The sequence below is a fragment of the Lontra canadensis genome, unplaced genomic scaffold (genome assembly GCF_010015895.1).
Source record: "Lontra canadensis isolate GAN:19392208 unplaced genomic scaffold, GSC_riverotter_1.0 scaffold149, whole genome shotgun sequence".
Lineage (NCBI taxonomy): Eukaryota > Metazoa > Chordata > Mammalia > Carnivora > Mustelidae > Lontra > Lontra canadensis.
This window is the reverse complement of record NW_022631143.1, coordinates 2,035,034-2,052,466: the sequence shown is the minus strand read 5'-3', so window position 1 is coordinate 2,052,466 and position 17,433 is coordinate 2,035,034. Positions and strand designations below refer to the sequence as shown.

The 17,433-nt window shown below is 38.6% G+C and overlaps 1 protein-coding gene across 4 annotated transcripts in view; it reads left to right on the top strand.

Annotated features, from left to right (window-relative positions):
• ARHGAP26 (Rho GTPase activating protein 26) overlaps nucleotides 1-17,433 on the top strand; it is a 443,583-nt gene that overhangs the window by 248,850 nt on the left and 177,300 nt on the right. For all 4 annotated transcript variants that reach the window (XM_032844264.1, XM_032844266.1, XM_032844265.1 and 1 more), the window contains exons 13-14: nucleotides 136-201; nucleotides 4,521-4,595. In XM_032844264.1, coding sequence (XP_032700155.1) covers nucleotides 136-201; nucleotides 4,521-4,595 — 141 coding nt within the window. The remainder of the gene's footprint in view (nucleotides 1-135; nucleotides 202-4,520; nucleotides 4,596-17,433) is intronic.

Genomic DNA, 17,433 nt, shown 5'->3' with positions numbered 1-17,433 from the left:
ATGCCAGCTGATTTTTTAAAAATCATTTTTATCTGTGGCCATACCATGGGACTGATTGATCCTGGGTCTGTCAGGCCTTGTCTGAGGTTGGTGTGCATGGCCAGCAACTTGACTGCCCTTCTCTTCCTCTTTCAGCTGCACAGTTGGACAGCATTGGCTTCAGCATAATCAGGAAATGCATCCACGCTGTGGAAACCAGAGGTAAAGTCATTCAACAGATGGCATTGTTCTCAGTGAAGGTCACGCATCTGGTGAGGCGTCAGACCTGCTACCTGTTTCCCGATTTTAAGTGACTCATTAACTCCTCAAGTGCCATTTTTGGTGTGTTTCCATCAGTTGTGTTGCTCTGAAGCAGTCACTCTCAGCTGATTTGGTGTCATCAACCTCTTTGGCTGATTGGTAGAATGTTTTAAAGGCATACATGTCAAATACGTAGGATAATAAGGAGTCTAATTACTGGAATTCAGTTGTGATGTAATAGTACATGTATTTCTTTATTACCACTTTAAATAATAAGAAATAGACATGGGCCTGATAACTGGCATAACTTGGAAATACAGTTGACCCTTGAATAATGTGGGAGTTTGAGGTCCTGACCCCCTACCCTCCTGTGCAGTTGAAAATCTGCATATAATTTTTTGACTCCCCTGCGAACAACTACTAACAGCTTTCTGTTGACCAGAAGCCTGGCAAATAACATAAACAATCAATTAATACATGTTTTTGTATGTTGCATGTATTATATACTATAATACTACAATAAAGTAAGCTAGAGAAAAGAAAATGGTAAAAGATCGTAAAGCACATTTATAGTACTGTACTGTGTTTATTGAAAAAAATCCTTGTGTAAGTAGACCTATGTATTTCAAATCTGTGGTGATCAAGGGTTAACTGTCATGATATTTCAAGATGTCTATAAAAGTCACAATGTGTTATGAAAACAACTGATTTCTGAACAAGTCACAGGTATTGGTAACACTATGATTTATTGCTTATATCATAATGGAAGGAAATGTTTAATTTCAGTGACAAGGTCATAAAAGCGAAGGTGTAATTGTTTTCCTGCCTAAGTTCATTGACACTCTGAATTCCCTAGTGGACTCCTGGGGTCTGTGGATGGCAGGGTAAGAACCACGCTTTGAAAAGCCAGTCCCTGGTTACTATCCAGGTGGGGAGAAGGGGTCAGGCCCCTGGTTTCCTGTAGCAGTGCTACAGCCAGGCCCTGCCTGTTGTACCTGGGTCTGTAGGAGCAGGACTTTGAGAACCAGGGAAGCTGATTCATCCCAGTGGTCTCCATTCCCTCCTCAGATGTTGCCCCAAAGGAGATTTGTCAGTTACTGGCAGTTGGGAGCTTTGAGTGCTCTGGTCTTTGGGATGTCTGAGAAAAGCTGTTAACTCTCTTTGCTGTGGATTTAGTTTGAACCATTGTTAAAGATGTGAGTCTTAGTATTCCACAGCCTCTCAACTTGCTAGTCTTTTTCATTTGATTGAAAGAAGTTTTATCTTTTAAAGCAAGATCCATAACTCTATTAGTTAAGAAACATAAATATCTTTATAAGGCCTATAGAGCATTGAATAGAGAGGGATGAAAAAAATCTTAACTGTATAAGCCACTCTTCTCACCCAGTCAGAAAGTGTTCTTTCCAAAGTAGTTATTTTAATGTGTGCTAAGATTTTTTAAATGTTTGCTTATTTCTATTATACCTTCCTTAAATAAAGAGTTAAGGCAGGTTTCAAAGAGAAGTGAATAACAGCCAGAGAATATAAAGTAGGAATAGGTGAGATTTCTGGGAATTGATCTGGAGGAAATAAGGACACAGTCAGGTTGAGCCACAAAGCTGTTTACACAATGGTGTTAAAGTGAAAAGTAGAAACTGGTCAAATGTTTTAAAAATTGGTTGAATCACCAGTGGTACATCCATGCAGTAAAAAGCTATGAATCACTAAAACTGTAGGAAAATACATTTATTGATATGCAGAGTTTTCATTATTACATATTAAATGAAAAATGAAAGTTATGAAACAGCCTGCACAGTATGAACCCATTCTGGGAGATCTGCATATGCACCGGTATCCTCCTGTTGTCAGTGGGGCTCTCAGCTTTTCTTTCTGTCTTCCTTTGATTTATCTACCTGCCTTAACTGCAGTTTCTGAATTTTTAAGCTATCTGTTACTAAGATAGCTTTTCAACAGGTTTTTAAATTTTCTGTTCATTCTAAGAGGAAAGAATGAGGAATAAGAGGTACAGGGTCATCAAAAGTAGAGGCATACTAAAAATGCAGCCAAAAGTAAGTTCAAAACAAAAATCTTCTCCCCTCCATTGTGAAATTCATCCACTTGCCTGAGGTGGGCCACCTGTTTGTCTCTGTTCTCAGCGGCCAAACCAATAGGGAAATGTAATTATTTAAAACCCTTCACAGAGTCTGTGATAAATGCAGACCAGTGGCTCAGGAGGACAGCTTTTTATGATATAAAGCCAGAAAATATACATAGTAAGTAGTAGAGGAAGAACAAGGTCACCAGTGGTTTGGTGTCCTAGCCTCTGCCTCTTTGTCCCTTCCTGCTCTAAAAGGAAGATGAAAATGATATGTTTTAACTTGGGGGAAAGTTTTCATTTGACACAAAAAGGAAAAGAGAGCAATGTGAGTTAAATGCCATTTTAGCATAAATACTTGAAGGAAGTGGTTATTTTCCTACTGGAATGCATGTATGCATATCCATTATTTGTGGTGACCAGAGGTGAACAAACCTCTCATATTTTCTAGGGTTTGTTAATCATCATCCAGCAGGAGACAGGATTGTATGCAGTTCCAGGAAAGGTCAAAAACAGAAGAAGTAGAGACACTTCAGAAAGGACAAGCCCTTTAAGCCACAACATTACTGAATAATGGTTCTGCTATTGAATAGCTTGGGGCCCATCCCTTAGTTTTAGACCACAGTGTCCTAGTCCCCAAGCCATGGAGGCTGATGCACATGTTTTACAGATCCTTTTTAGCTATAAAATCCTATCATTCTAGACCACTTCTTTTTATTCCTTAATTCTACATAGGCCTGGTTGGAGACATTGTAGAATCAGCCTTTTCCCAAATTTCTTCCAGGAAATTTTGTTTTGGTCCCAAAGTAGTGGCCCTGGAATATAACTCTGTTTTATTCATTATGTCATTATTGCGTGCTGATCTAGGTATGGGAGCTATAATGGTAAAGAAGACAGAATCACTCTACATTGAGGCTATACCATAGTTGTAGGGAGAACAACAAAGAAGAAGCTAAAAAAGAAAGAGAATTTCACATATTATTACTTACTACAAAGAAAAGAGGGTAGGGGACCCACCAGTAGGGTTGGTCATGGGATGCCCTAGGTTAAAGAGGTTGCATTTCAGTTGAGACCTGAATGATAAAAAGATCTGGGAGAAACATGTTCCAGGAGAAGGAAACAGCTGTGCAGAGGCTGTGATTTGGGAGCACAAGCTTGGTGTGTTGGAGAAATAGGAAAGCCGGTGTAGCTAGAGCAGAGTGAAAGTGGTTGATGATGCAGACGTGGGCCAATGCTTTATCCTTCAGGGCCTTGTGGGCCACGGTAAATTTTGATTGTGGTCTAAATGCAATGCGAAGCCATTGGAAGGTTTTGAGTAAAGAGAGGATTTGAGCTGATACATACTTAAAGAAGTTCATTTTGGTTGCTGGTTGGAAAATGGACATCAGGATAATAAGATGGGAAGCAGGAGACCACTTAGTTGAGAAGTATCAGGTTTGGTGGTCCTAGTGCTAAACAGAAAAATTATTTCCAATCACTTGGTCTAAAAGGTCCCTTTTTGTAAATGGTATAGTGGTGATCTAATCCTTGCTTAAGCATTAAGCAATCCTTGCTTAACTTAAATGAAAAAAACCACTGAGGTGGCTTAGTTTTTGGTTTTTTTTGGGGTGTTTGGAGGTAATTCTCTTCTAGTTCAGCTGCACATTTACTTGGGTTGAATGAAGGTAATTTTCATTTTTCTTCATAAAGAATGTTTACATGACAAATAAATGGATTTCCTCATTTCTAAGTCTTGTTGAACATTGTCCAAAATTAAAAAATCCTCTCACACCTCTATATTTTTATTCTGTATTTACAAATAGATTGTAAAGCATTTATTCTTTCCTATAGTATGAAATTTATATCATGTCAGTTTTGGCTTTTTAAATTAAAAAATTGGTTTAATGTAACTTATTTAGGAGTATATGTTTGGCATCTTTTAAAACTCTTCAGAGGCTGCATTTGGCAAGAGAAGAGGAAGGTTTCTTTCCTCTCTGTTGACTGAACTGAACTAACACAAGGGCTGAAGTGTTCAGCACACCCGTGAAATCCTAGACAGCTGCACCAAATCCCACTCCTTTGCTAAGAGCAGAGCTGAGTGACAGGGGACTTTAATTAGAGTGGGTTTTAGAAGGACGGAGAAAATGAGAAAAGTGCATCTGGCTGGGTTGGCTTGACTTGTGTTCTGACATGCCTCTAATTAAATCATCACTGTTTCTCTTCTCAGGGATCAATGAGCAAGGGCTCTACCGAATCGTGGGGGTCAATTCCAGAGTGCAGAAGCTACTCAGTGTCCTGATGGGTGAGTGCAGCAGTGACTATGCTGGGCAGGTCCTAATGGGGTCGAGGGGGTCGCTCTGAAAAGTCACTAGTTCTGTGAGTATGAGCAGCCTCTTGGGAAGGAATTGGGTGTCCAAGAGGGAACGCCCAGAAATCAGCTGCCCCACTCACCAGTTTTTATGGCTGTAGGCATTAGTGGAAGAGATACTTAGTGGGACTGGACAAAACAAAACAAAACAAAAATGGCAGGGCCAACGCACCACACCCTCTGTTTGTAGACTCAGCCACTGCCAGCCCAAGTGGCGCTCAGTCACTCATGTGACCACCACACCCTACTCTGTCGTTAATAGCTTCTGACTCCACGGCCCTCTTTGGAAACAGGCATTTGGTGGGGCACACCCGATGCCCAAGGAAGGGCATCCTTCTAGCTTGCAGAGCACTTCAGACGCCATGTCCCCTGTTACCAAAAAGGTGTCACGTGACTGCCTGATTACATGTATATAAGCAGATAATTCTTGTGATCCTCTTTGCATCTAGATTTCTACCTAGACACTGTTGTGAACCTCCCCTACAGCTAGCTGACATAAATATAAAAGCACTATCTCCAAATGTGTAGTGTTTGAATCAAAACCCTATGAGTCAATGAGCCAATTTGCTTAGGCTGCAGATTTCCTATATTTTTAGATGAGAATGCAGCCAGCTTCAGTGAGTCACATGGATTTAAATGGCAAACAGATCAGATTTCACATATCAGTGGCTATTACTCATCCCCATGGAAGCCCAGCCGTGCACTTGTAGAGACAGACTATCACTTAGGGTCCTTGCTCATTGTCTGGGAAGGGATATTTCTTTTGTTATATTTGTCGGGGTGTTTTTTGTTGTTGTTGTTCTTTTTTTTGCCATCCGGTTTCCGAAAATAGTTTTCACAGGTAAAGAAATCTCCTCTCTCATATTGTTCAGTATGACACTTCTCTGTTTCTTTTTCTAGAGAGCTCCTTACTTCTTGTTTGCAAACCCTTTTCTATTGCTAGTCACAGTGACATATTTTATTTGAAAGTATGATTATTTGTGAGGTACTCTTGCACTGAGAATCTGCTTCATGGTTTATATTTACAGTGTGGTTAGATTCTTAATAAATTAAACTTTTTGTTTTGAGATAATTTTATGTCTGTATGCAGTTGTAAGAAATAAAACATAGTTATATGTGCCTTTACCCACTGTCCTCCAGTAGTAACATCTTGCTACACTGTAGTAAGAGGTCATAGCCAGGATATGAATACAGTCAAGATTCAGGACAGTGTCGTCACCACGAGGGTCCATCTGCTTAGCCTCTCACCTTCTTCCCTGCTCCTGCCGACTCCTCATTTCTTGTATATTTCTCTAATTTTGTCACTTCAAGATTATCTCAGTGGAATCATATCATATGTAATCTGTTTTGGATTGGCTTTTTTTTTTTCATTCAGTATAATTCCCTTGAGATATTTTTAAGTTGTTGTATCAATACTTTGTTCTTTTTTTATTGCTGAGTAGTATTACATAGTTTAACCATTCACCTGTTGAGGGACATCTGGGTTGTTTCCAATGTGGGTAAATTAGGAATAAAGCTGCTATAAATCGTTCTGCACAGGCTTTAAATGTGAACATAAATTAGTTTTTCCAGGATAAACTGCCCATAAGTTCGATTGCTGGGTTGTACAGTGACATGGTGAATTTTTAAGAAGTTGTAATGTATAGAGGAATTAAGATTTTAACAGGTATCAACCCTCAGTCTTTCATTTCTTTTCTTTTTTTTTTTTTTAAATATTTTATTTATTTATTTGACAGAGAGATAGAGAGCACAAGTAAGCAGAGCAGCAGGCAGAGGGAGAGAGAGAAGCAGGCTCTCTGCTGAGCAGGGAGCCCAAGGCGAGGCTCGATCCCAGGACCCCAGAATCATGACCTGAGCCGAAGGCAGCCACTCAACCAACTGAGCCACCCAGGTGCCCCTCAGTCTTTCATTTCTGATCAGAGTTGCAAATGTTTGGAGTATGTCCTTGCCATAGCAGACTGCCGGGTGCTAGAGTAGAAACTTTAAAAAGATTCAGTCCTTGTGTGCAAAGAGTCTGGTAGGGGGAGATATGCATGCATGAGAATTGTGATGTAAAATAAGACACTGGCACCTAGTACAAGCTGTATCTGGAAGATTGAGTAGTGAAGGAGAGAATAGGAGTATAATTCAGATTCACGAAATGAGCAATAGCATGAGGGGCAGAAGGTAGGGTCAGTGGTGGCTATAGTGGAAGGTACTAATTTATTATTAATATTATTTTAATATTTGAAAGTGCTTGAGGCTGGATCAGGAGAGTTAAAACTGAAATGGTAAGATAGTCCCTTTTGTCAAAGAACTTGAATATTGTGCTAAGAAGTTTGTGAGAGTTTTACTTCCTACAGAAAAAGAAAAAGAAAAAGACATTATTAAGGATTTGTAGTGGGGCACCTGAGTGGCTCAGTTGGTTAAGCTTCTGATTCTTGATTTCAGCTCAGACCATGATCTCAGGGACGTGAGACTGAGCCCTGTCATGCCCAGCGTGGAACCTACTTAAGAGTCTCTCTGTCCCTCTCCCTCTGCCCATCCCTTCCTCCCAAAAAGTTTCTAAGTAGTGATGCTATATGTGTGAGGGCTCTTTTGCACACACAGTATCAAGAAGACAATTCAAAACAATTTAAAGGGGGCGCCTGGGTGGCTCAGTTGGTTGAGTGACTGCCTTTGGCTCAGGTCATGATCCCGGACTTCCAGGATCGAGTCCCGCATCAGGCTCCCAGCTCCTTGGGGAGTCTGCTTCTTCCTCTGATCTTCTCCTCTCTCATGCTCTCTCTCACTCATTCTCTCTCAAATAAATAAATAAAAACTTAAAAAAATTTAAAGGAAAAATAAAAGGCATTCATTTCCTCATACAACTGCTCTGTCCAAGATGGCAGAAGCATAGCAGGATGTAGTGGCTCCAATGACAGAGGAACCTTTGTTGGAGCCTTTTCCACTCCTTTCTTCTGGCTTCTCATTATCTGTGATCTCTGCTTGTCTTGATATCAGCTGTTTCCTTTGTGGGACTGTCCCACATTGTTCAGCCTCAACAGTTTGTGAATCTTACATCACTCAGTAGAGAGTATCTTTCTTGACAGTTCATGGATGACTTTGGTCATCATGGGGCTATTCACATGATTCATTTCTAAATCTCTGGGCAGCCACATGACCTACAGCAGGTGGATGTGGATGCCCTGGATTCTGGACCTATCTCCGATGATGTTGGGGAAGTGTGGCAAGTGGAATAGGGAGGGGGTTAGTCCATAGAAGCCTGTGGACTGAACAGAATTAGTAAAAGATTGTTGGAGGAGAGCTCTCCTGAAATAATGGCTGCTGGGAGATTAAAAGGGGAAAAAAAGTATGTCTAACACAGGTTTAACAAGATCAGACTTGTCTTAGAAGGGTAGCACTGGCAGCAATGGGGAACATGTATTTGATGTGGAGAGACATGGAGGAGGAAGACAGTTGAAATAATTAAGCAGTGCATAGCTAACCAGGGCTGGACCAAGTAGATGCTCTGAGGTTAGGGAAAAAGCCTCAAAATGATTGGAGAGAATCAACAGGACTTTGTAACCAACTGGATATTAGGTAGAGAGATTTCGAAGATGACAGATTATTATGTAAGGTGATACTAGTGAAAAGAAATATGACATTTTGGATGGGTTTACTGGAAAAAAGAACCAGTTTATGCTAAGCAAAGTGTGTCAAAGGATCTTATTTTAATCACTTCTCTTAGTGGCTCTCAAACAAAGTATTTGTCCTGTTCTCTTCCTCAGTTTTCCTGGGGACAGACAAAATAATCATGAATATCTGTGAAATGTCATGAAAAACTAATAGCCAGCAGCTGAAAGTCACAAGGCCAGCTGCCTCTGCCAGGAGAGCATTACAGATAGACTAGCATCCAAACTGAGGCTCAACCAGAGCTGAGAGATGGCCACAGTGCAAGATCTCATCAAAAGTGGAGAATGGTATCGTGATTCTCATGACCAGTTAAGGTAACCTGTTTGGATCTCGGAAGTGAGGAATCACCTCTTAGACCAGGAAGACTCCAGACCTGAAGGCAGAGCCCTGTCTCTCTTCCCTTGTGTGAACATGCTGCCCTCTTCTTCAAATCCTGGTATTGGTACTAGGCTGGGTTAGCCTAGAGTGTAAAACAAATAAGGCTCCTACACTGCAAAACCTCTTGCTGAGTTGGCTGGGCTGCATGTGAACCATTCTTTCACTAGTTCTTTATTCTGTATTGATTGGATGCCCTTTCAGATGCTAGGCAATGTGTAGGATATGAACTATTTTTCAGAGCCTCTCACAAGTAAAAGTGTGAGTTTTTATTATTGAAAGTATGGATTAGAATTAAGTAAAACCAGAGACTTCCTTTGATCACTTTGAGTTTACTTTGTATGCTCTTAGTACATTAGAGGACTTGAGGTTGGAAGAGGAATCTTAAGAGCCAGTACTTTGAGGGGTGCCTGGGTGGCTTATTTGGTCAAGTGCCTGCCTTTGGCTCGGGTCATGATCCCAGGGTCCTGGGATCAAGTCCCAAGGCCCCCGTTGGTCTCCCTACTCAGTGGGGAGCCTGCTTCTCCCTTTCCTTCTGACTGCCCCTCTGCTTGCTTAAGGGGCATGCATGCACTCTCTTTCTTTCCCTTTCTTTCTTTCTTTGGGAGGAAAGAAGGAAGGAAGAAAGGAAGGAAAAGAAAGAAAATCTTTAAATTTTTTTTTTTTAAAGATTTTATTTATTTATTTGACAGAGAGATCACAAGCAGGCAGAGAGGCAGGCAGAGAGAGAGGAAGAAGCAGGCTCCCCGCAGAGCAGAGAACCCGATACGGGGCTCGATCCCAGGACCGCGGGATCACGACCCAAGCCGAAAGCAGAAGCTTTAACCCACTGAGCCACCCAGGCGCCCCGGAAAGAAAATCTTAAAAAAAAAAAAAAAAAAAAGAGCCAGTGCTTTGAGAACTTTCTCCGTCTATTGATTAGAATTCCTTAAGAAACCTTGCTAGAATATGTTTTAGTACATGCTGTTTAGCCTGGTGCTAGTGTCCTACCAAGAGCTACCCTAAATCCCCTTCCTTCCTCCTAAGAGTGGGGGTTCTTAATCTGTGAAGAGTGAAAAGTTCTCAGGAACACTTGCAGATTCCTGGAAATAGTCTCTTCCGTGTGTGTTTTATTGTTTTTCTTGTCCCCTGAATGTTAAGATAAATTTTTCCAAATTTTAGTTCAACATTTTTTAATACAAATCATCTATATGCTGATTTGTTCAGTATGTCTGTTTTCTCTTCCTGTACATCTCTGTATTTATTTTTAGATAACTTTTTTTCTGATCAAAGGTTTTTGAGTGATGATTATAGCAAATCTGGAGAAAGAAGGTAGAAAGAAGAAAATGAAAGTCTTGCAGACCATAGATAAACTTTATTCTTTATTGACCATTTTATCATACCATTAAAATATATTCTGTAATATAAAATGTTTATAAAGGTGGAATCACACCATGCATATATATTGCTTATTAATAGGTTTTTTTTTCATGTAACATGACAGTCTATTTTCTGATTTCATTCAAGTTCTTCTAAAGTGTGATTTTTTTTTTTTGGCCATGTATTTTGTAGATAAAACTTTTTAATTAATCCCTTATTCTTGGTTACATAAACTGATTGCAATTTCTTATCATTCTAGAAGGCACTCAGGCAAACGTCCCCATAGGGGAAGCAGAGCTTAAAAGCATGCGTTTTGGAGTTAGACAAGTTGCAGTTCCACTGCTTATCCATTTGACTTTACACAAATTATTTAAACCTGTCTAGTCTTCTGTCTCATCATCTGTAATAATAACTCCTACTTCTGTAATAATGTGAGAATTAAACGAAAGATGCATGTGGGTTGCTGAGTCCGAAAGCCTCTACATGTTAGTAAATAAATGTTGGCTGTTGTTATTTTTAAATTATATATTCATATTGAATGATTTCCCTAGGGTTTGTTTTAAGATGTTGACTTGCTGGCCCAAGGTATGTACATGTTTTCAAGGCCCTTAACTGATGCACAAATTTGCTGTCAGCAGTTTGTAGAGTGCCCTGTACCTCACAGCCTTGCCATACACTTTATTCCTTTTTTTTTTTTTTTTTTTTTTTTTTGGGCGTATAAATTACAAGTGTGTTTTCAATGTATCTCTTTTTTATTTAACTTTGCATTTCTGTAGTACTGGGTGAAGTTGGACATTCTCCCTATGTTTCTTACTGATTTATATTTCTTCTCTCCTGAATTGCCTGATTTTGTGTTCTTAGCCTATTTTTGTATTGGTACATTCATCTTCTGATGGTAATAATCTTTTAGATGTGGAGACTATATCACCAGTATTTTTTTTGCATTTTGTCATTTATCTTGAACTTTATTTGTGGTACTTTTGCTTTCTTTTATGAATATTTTAAATTTTTATAACGTCCAGTCTTTTATGAAATCAGTCCTTTTCCTAGATGAATTATGCTTTAAAAGACCTTTTCCATCTAGGATTACAAAACCTTTTTCTTTTCTTTATATCTCATTAAGAATATATTTATGTGAAATGGAAACTAACTCTCCTTTTCCTTAAATACTTATCTGATGGACGAATAACTATACAATAAGAAAATTTCTCCCCTCTACTACTTTTTAATATTACTATATAGTCATTCTTTTATACATTTTGGGGTCTCATGATGGACTTTTTACACATATTTCTCCAAAGGAAAATAAATTTTCTTTTTGTTTGTTATTCTGCAACTCTTGATCTTCTAAAAAATTTTTTTTCTTCATTTTTTTACCTTTCTAAAGATTTTCTCCTGATCCTTTGCATGTTAGCAAAAATTCTCGAATTTGTACCCCCTTCCATGTCATTTATTTAAATTTCTTTTGGTCTTCATATTTTTTTCTTGCTATTTATAATGCAACTTTTAACTTTGTAATTGGGTTTTCTGTGTCTTTGCTTACATTCCTTATTAAGCTGTTTTCATTTATACCTCTCAGTCATGCTTATTATTTCAGTCTGTGTCTTTTTACTCTGATGCCTTATTTCACAGCGTCCATTTGTTTTCTGAATTTCATTTATAGTATAGAATAGGAGCTTTCTGAAATTTTATTAGAGTGCTTTGGTCTTCATATTTTATGCCAAGTGTTGCATCAGCTTTTTAATCAAACCTTGAACACAGAGAAGTTTATTAATCTTTGCCATTAAATTCACTGTAGATAGGTTCTCCTTATTCTACTACTATTTTCCTGGAAGCTGTTAGAATCATGCTGTCACATGAATTGGAGGGCTAGTATATTTGAATCCATCCAACTTTATGGTATTTTAAGATCTTTCAGTATGGATCTATAAGCCTAAATAGATTTATCCTGATTCTGCTACTTGGTCATTGTTCTGAAAGAAGTGGAGTTTAGGTTTACTAGGTTGTAACTTTTTAAAATTATTTTTATTAACATATAATTTATTTAATTATTTGGTAACATATAATTTATTTATTTTATTGATATATAATGTATTATTTGTCCCAGGGGTACAGGTCTGTGAATCATCAGGCTTACACATTTCACAGAACTCACCATAGCATATACCCTCCCCAATGTCCATAACCCAACCACCCTATACCTACCCTCCCGCCGCCCAGCAACCCTCAGTGTGTTTTGTGAGATTAAGAGTCTATTATGGTTTGTCTCCCTCCCAATCCCATCTTTTTCATTTTTTCCTTCCCTGCCCCCAACAACCCCCAGCCCTGCCTCTTAAATTCCTCATATCAGAGAGATCATATGATAATTGTATTTCTCTGATTGACTTATTTTCAAAGCATAATAATACCTTCTAGTTCCTACCATGTCATTGCAAATGACAAGATTTCATTTCTCTTGATGGCTGCATAGTATTCCATTGTATATATACATATACCATATCTACTTTATCTATTGATCTGTTGATGGAATCTAGGCTCTGTCCATAGTTTGGCTGTTGTGGACATTGCTGCCATAAACATTCAGGTGTATGTGCCCCGTCAGACCACTACATTTGTAACTTTAGGGTAAATACCCAGTAGTGCGATTGCTGGGTCGTAGGGTAATTCTATTTTCAACTTTTGAGGAACCTCCATGATGTTTTCCAGAGTGGCTGCACCAGCTTGCATTCCCACCAACAGTGTAGAAGGGTTCCCCTTTCCCTGCATCCTTGCCAACATCTGTTGTTTACTGACATGTTAATTTTAGCCATTCTGACCAGTGTAAGGTGGTATCTTTGTGGTTTTGATTTGTATTTCCCTGATGCCGAGTGATGTGGAGCACTTTTTCATGTGTCTGTTGGCCATCTGGATGTCGTCATTGCAGAAATGTCTATTTATGTCCTCTGCCCATTATTGATTGGATTATTCTTTGGGTGTTGAGTTTGATAAGTTCCTTATAGATTTTGGATACTAGCCCTTTATCTGATATGTCATTTGCAAATATCTTCTCCCATTCTGTCAGTTGATTTTGGTTTTGTCTACTGTTTCCTTTGCTGTGCAAAAGCTTTTGATCTTGACGAAGTCCCAATAGTTCATTTTCCCCCTTGCTTCCCTTGCCTTTGGTGATATTCCTAGGAAGAAGTTGCTGTGGCTGAGGTCGAAGAGGTTGCCTCCTGTGTTCTCCTCAAGGATTTTGATGGATTCCTTTCACACATTGAGGTCATTCATCCATTTTGAGTCTATTTTTGTGTGTGGTATAAGGAAATGGTCCAGTTTCATTTTTGTGCATGTGACTGTCCAATTTTCCCAACACCATTTGTTGAAGAGACTGTCTTTTTTCCATTGGACATTCTTTCCTGCTTTGTGGAAGATTAGTTGACCATAGAGTTGAGGGTCTATTTCTGGGCTCTCTATTCTGTTCCATTGATCTATGTGTCTGTTTTTGAGCCAGTACCATATTGTCTTGATGGTTACAGCTTTGTGTAGTATAGCTTAAAGTCTGGAATTGTGATGCCGCCAACTTTGGTTTTCTTTTTCAACATTCCTCTGGCTATTCTAGGTCTTTTCTGATTCCGTATATATTTTAGGATTATTTGTTCCATTTCTTTGAAAAAAATTAATGGGATTTTGCTAGGGATTGCATTAAACATGTAGATTGCTTTAGGTAGCATAGACATTTTCACAATATTTGTTCTTCCAATCCATGAGCATGGACTATTTTTCCATTTCTTTGTGTCTTCCTCAATTTCTTTCAGGAGTACTTTATAGTTTTCTGAGCACAGATTCTTTGCCTCTTTGGGTAGGTTTATTCCTAGGTATCTTATGGTTTTGGGTGCAACTGTAAACGGGATCGACTCCTTAATTTCTCTTTCTTCTGTCTTGCTGTTGGTGTATAGAAATGCAGCTGATTTCTGTGCATTGATTTTATATCCTGACACTTTACTGAATTCCTGTATGAGTTCTGGCAGTTTTGGAGTGGAGTCTTTTGGGTTTTCCACATAAAGTATCCTATCATCTGCGAAGAGTGAGAGTTTGATTCTTCTTTGCCGATTCGGATGCCTTTAATTTCTTTTTGTTGTCTCATTGCTGAGGCTGGGACTTCTAGTACTATGTTGAATAGCAGTGGTGACAGTGGACATCCCTGCTGTGTTCCTGACCTTAGGGAAGAGCTCTCAGTTTTTCCCCATTGAGAATGATATTCACTGTGGGTTTTTCATTGATGGCTTTGATGATATTGAGGTATGTACGCTCTATCCCTACACTCTGAAGAGTTTTGATCAAGAAAGGATGCTGTACTTTGTCAGATGCTTGTTCAGCATCTATTGAGGGTGTCATATGGTTCTTGTTCTTTCATGTATTAATGTATTGTATTACCTTGATTGATTGATTTGCAGATGTTGAACCAGCCTTGCAGCCCAGGAATAAATCCCACTTGGTCATGGTGAATAATCCTTTTAATGTACTTACTGTTGGATCCTATCAGCTAGCATTTTGTTGAGAATTTTTGCATTGGTCTGTAATTCTCCTTTTTGATGGGGTCTTTCTCTGGTTTGGGAATCAAGGTAATGCTTGATGTTTTCCTTCTCTTTCTATTTTTTGGAACAGTTTCAGGAGAATAGGTATTTAGTTCTTCTTTCAATGTTTGTTAAAATTCCCCTGGGAAGCCACCTGGTCCTGGGCTCGTGTTTGTTGGGAGATTTTGGGTGAGTGCTTCAATCTCCTTACTGGTTATGGGTCTGTTCAGGTTTTCTGTGTCTTTCTGGTTCAGTTTTGGTAGTTCATATGTTTCTAGGGATGCATCCATTTCTACCAGATTGTCAAATTTGGTGGTGTCTAGTTGGTTGTCATATGTTCTTAAGTTGTTTGTATTTCTTCGGTGTTGGTTGTGATCTCTCTTCTTTCATTCACGGTTTTATTAATTTGCTTCCTTTCCCTTTTCTTTTTGATGAGTCTGGCCAGGGGTTTATCAATCTTATTAATTCTTTCAAAGAACCAGCTCCTAGTTTTGTTGATTTGTTCTACTGTTCTTTGGTTTCTATTTCATTGATTTCTGCTCTGATCTTTATTATTTCTCTCCTCCTGCTGGTTTTAGGTTTTCTTTGCTGTTCTTTCTCCAGCTCCTTTAGGTGTAGGGTTAGGTTGTGCACTTGAGACCTTTCTTGTTGCTTGAGAAAGGCTTGTATCGCTATATATTTTCCTCTCCAGTCGCCTTTGCTGTGTCCCACAGATTTTGAATAGTTGTGTTTTCATTTTCATTTGTTTCCATGAATTTTTTCAGTTCTTCTTTAATTTTCTGGTTGGCCCATTCATTTTTTAGTAGGCTGCTCTTTAGCCTCCATGTATTTGAGTCCTTTCCAACTTTTCCTCTTGTGGTTAAGTTCCAGTTTCAAAGCATTGTGGTCTGAAAATGCACAGGGAATAATCCCAGTGTTTTGGTACCTGTTGAGACCTGGTTGTGACCCAGGATGTGATCCATTCTGGACAATGTTCCATGTGCACTAGAGAAGAATGTGTATTCTGTTGCTTTGGAGTGGTATGTTCTAAATATATCCGTGATGTCCATGTGGTCCAGTGTGTCATTTAACGCCATTATTTCCTTGTTGATCTTTTGCTTAGATATCCAATGAGCGGGTTGTTAAAGTCACCTGCTATTATTGTATTATTATCGATGTGTTTCTTTGATTTGACCAGTTGATGAATTGGTTTATATCATTTGCTGCTCCCGTGTTAGGGGCATAGATCTTTAAAATTATTAGATCTTCTTAAAAAAAAAAAAAATTATTAGATCTTCTTGTTGGACAGACCCTTTAAGTATGAAATAGTGTCCTTCTTCACCTCTTATTATAGTCTTTGGCTTAAAATCTAATTTATCTGCCATAAGGATTGCCTCCCCAGCTTTTTTTTGATGTCCATTAGCATGGTAAATTGTTTTCCGCCCCCTCACTTTAAATCTGGAGGTGTCTTTGGGTCTATAATGAGTTTCTTGTAGACAGCATATCAATGGATCTTGTTTTTTTATCCGTTCTGATACCCTATGTCTTGTGATAAGGGCATTTACCCCATTTACATTCAGCGTAACTATTGAAGGATATGAATTTAGTCCATTGTATTGCCTGTAAGGTGACCGTTACTGTATATTGTCTGTTCCTTCTGATCTATGTTACTTTTAGGCTCTCTCTTTGCTTAGAGGACTCCTTTCAATATTTCCTGTAGGGCTGGTTTGATGTTTGCAAATTCTTTTAATTTTGTTCGTCCTGAAAGCTTTTTATCTCTCCTTTCTATTTTATCTCTCCTACTATTTTCAGCTTAGCTGGATATAGTATTCTTGGCTGCATATTTTTCTCATTTAGTGCTCTGAATATATCATGCCAGTCGTTTCTGGTCTGCCAGGTCTCTGTGAATAAGTATGCTGTCAGTCTAATATTTCGACCATTGTATGTTACAGACTTCTTGTCCTGAGCTGCTTTCAGGATTTTCTTTTTGTCACTAAGACTTGTAAGTTTTACTATTAGATGACAGGGTGTGTATCTTTTTTTATTGATTTTGTGGGGCATTCTCTGTGCCTCCTGTTTTTTGATGCTTGTTCCCTTTGCCATATTAGGGAAATTTTCTATTATAATTTGCTACAATATACCTTCTGCCCCTCTCTCTCTTTCTTCTTCTGGGATCCCAATTATTCTAATATTGTTTCATCTTATGTTATCATTTATCTCTCAAATTCTCCCCTTGTGCTCCAGTAGTTGTTTGTCTCTCTTTTGCTCGGCTCCTTTATTCTCCGTCATTTGGTCTTCTAAATCACTAATTCTCTCTTATATCTCATTTACCCTAGCAGGAAGAACCTCCATTTTTTATTGTACCTCATTAGTGCCATCTTCAATTTCAACTTGGTTAGATTTTAGTTCTTTTATTTCTCCAAAAAGGGATTTTTATTTCTCCAGACAGGGATTCTGTAATACCTTCCATGCCTTTTTCAAGCCCAGCTAGCAGCTTGATAATTATCATTCTGAACTCTAGTTCTGACACATTACCAATGTCCATATTGATTAGGTCCCTAGCCATTGGTACTGCCTCTTGTTCTTTTTTTTGTGGTGAGTTTTTCCACCCTGTTGTTTTATCCAGATAAGAATATATGAATGAGAGAGTAAAATACTAAAAGGGTGGCAAAGACCCTAGAAAAATATATGCTAACCAAATCAGAAAAGACTCAAAACGGGGGGAGAAAAAAGGGAGGGAAATAAATAAATAAAAAATAAATATATATATATATTTTAGACTGGTGAGTAGAACAGAGCCACCCACTTGATTTTGGGTGTATTCTGGTCTCATAGAAGAAACTATGTCCCAA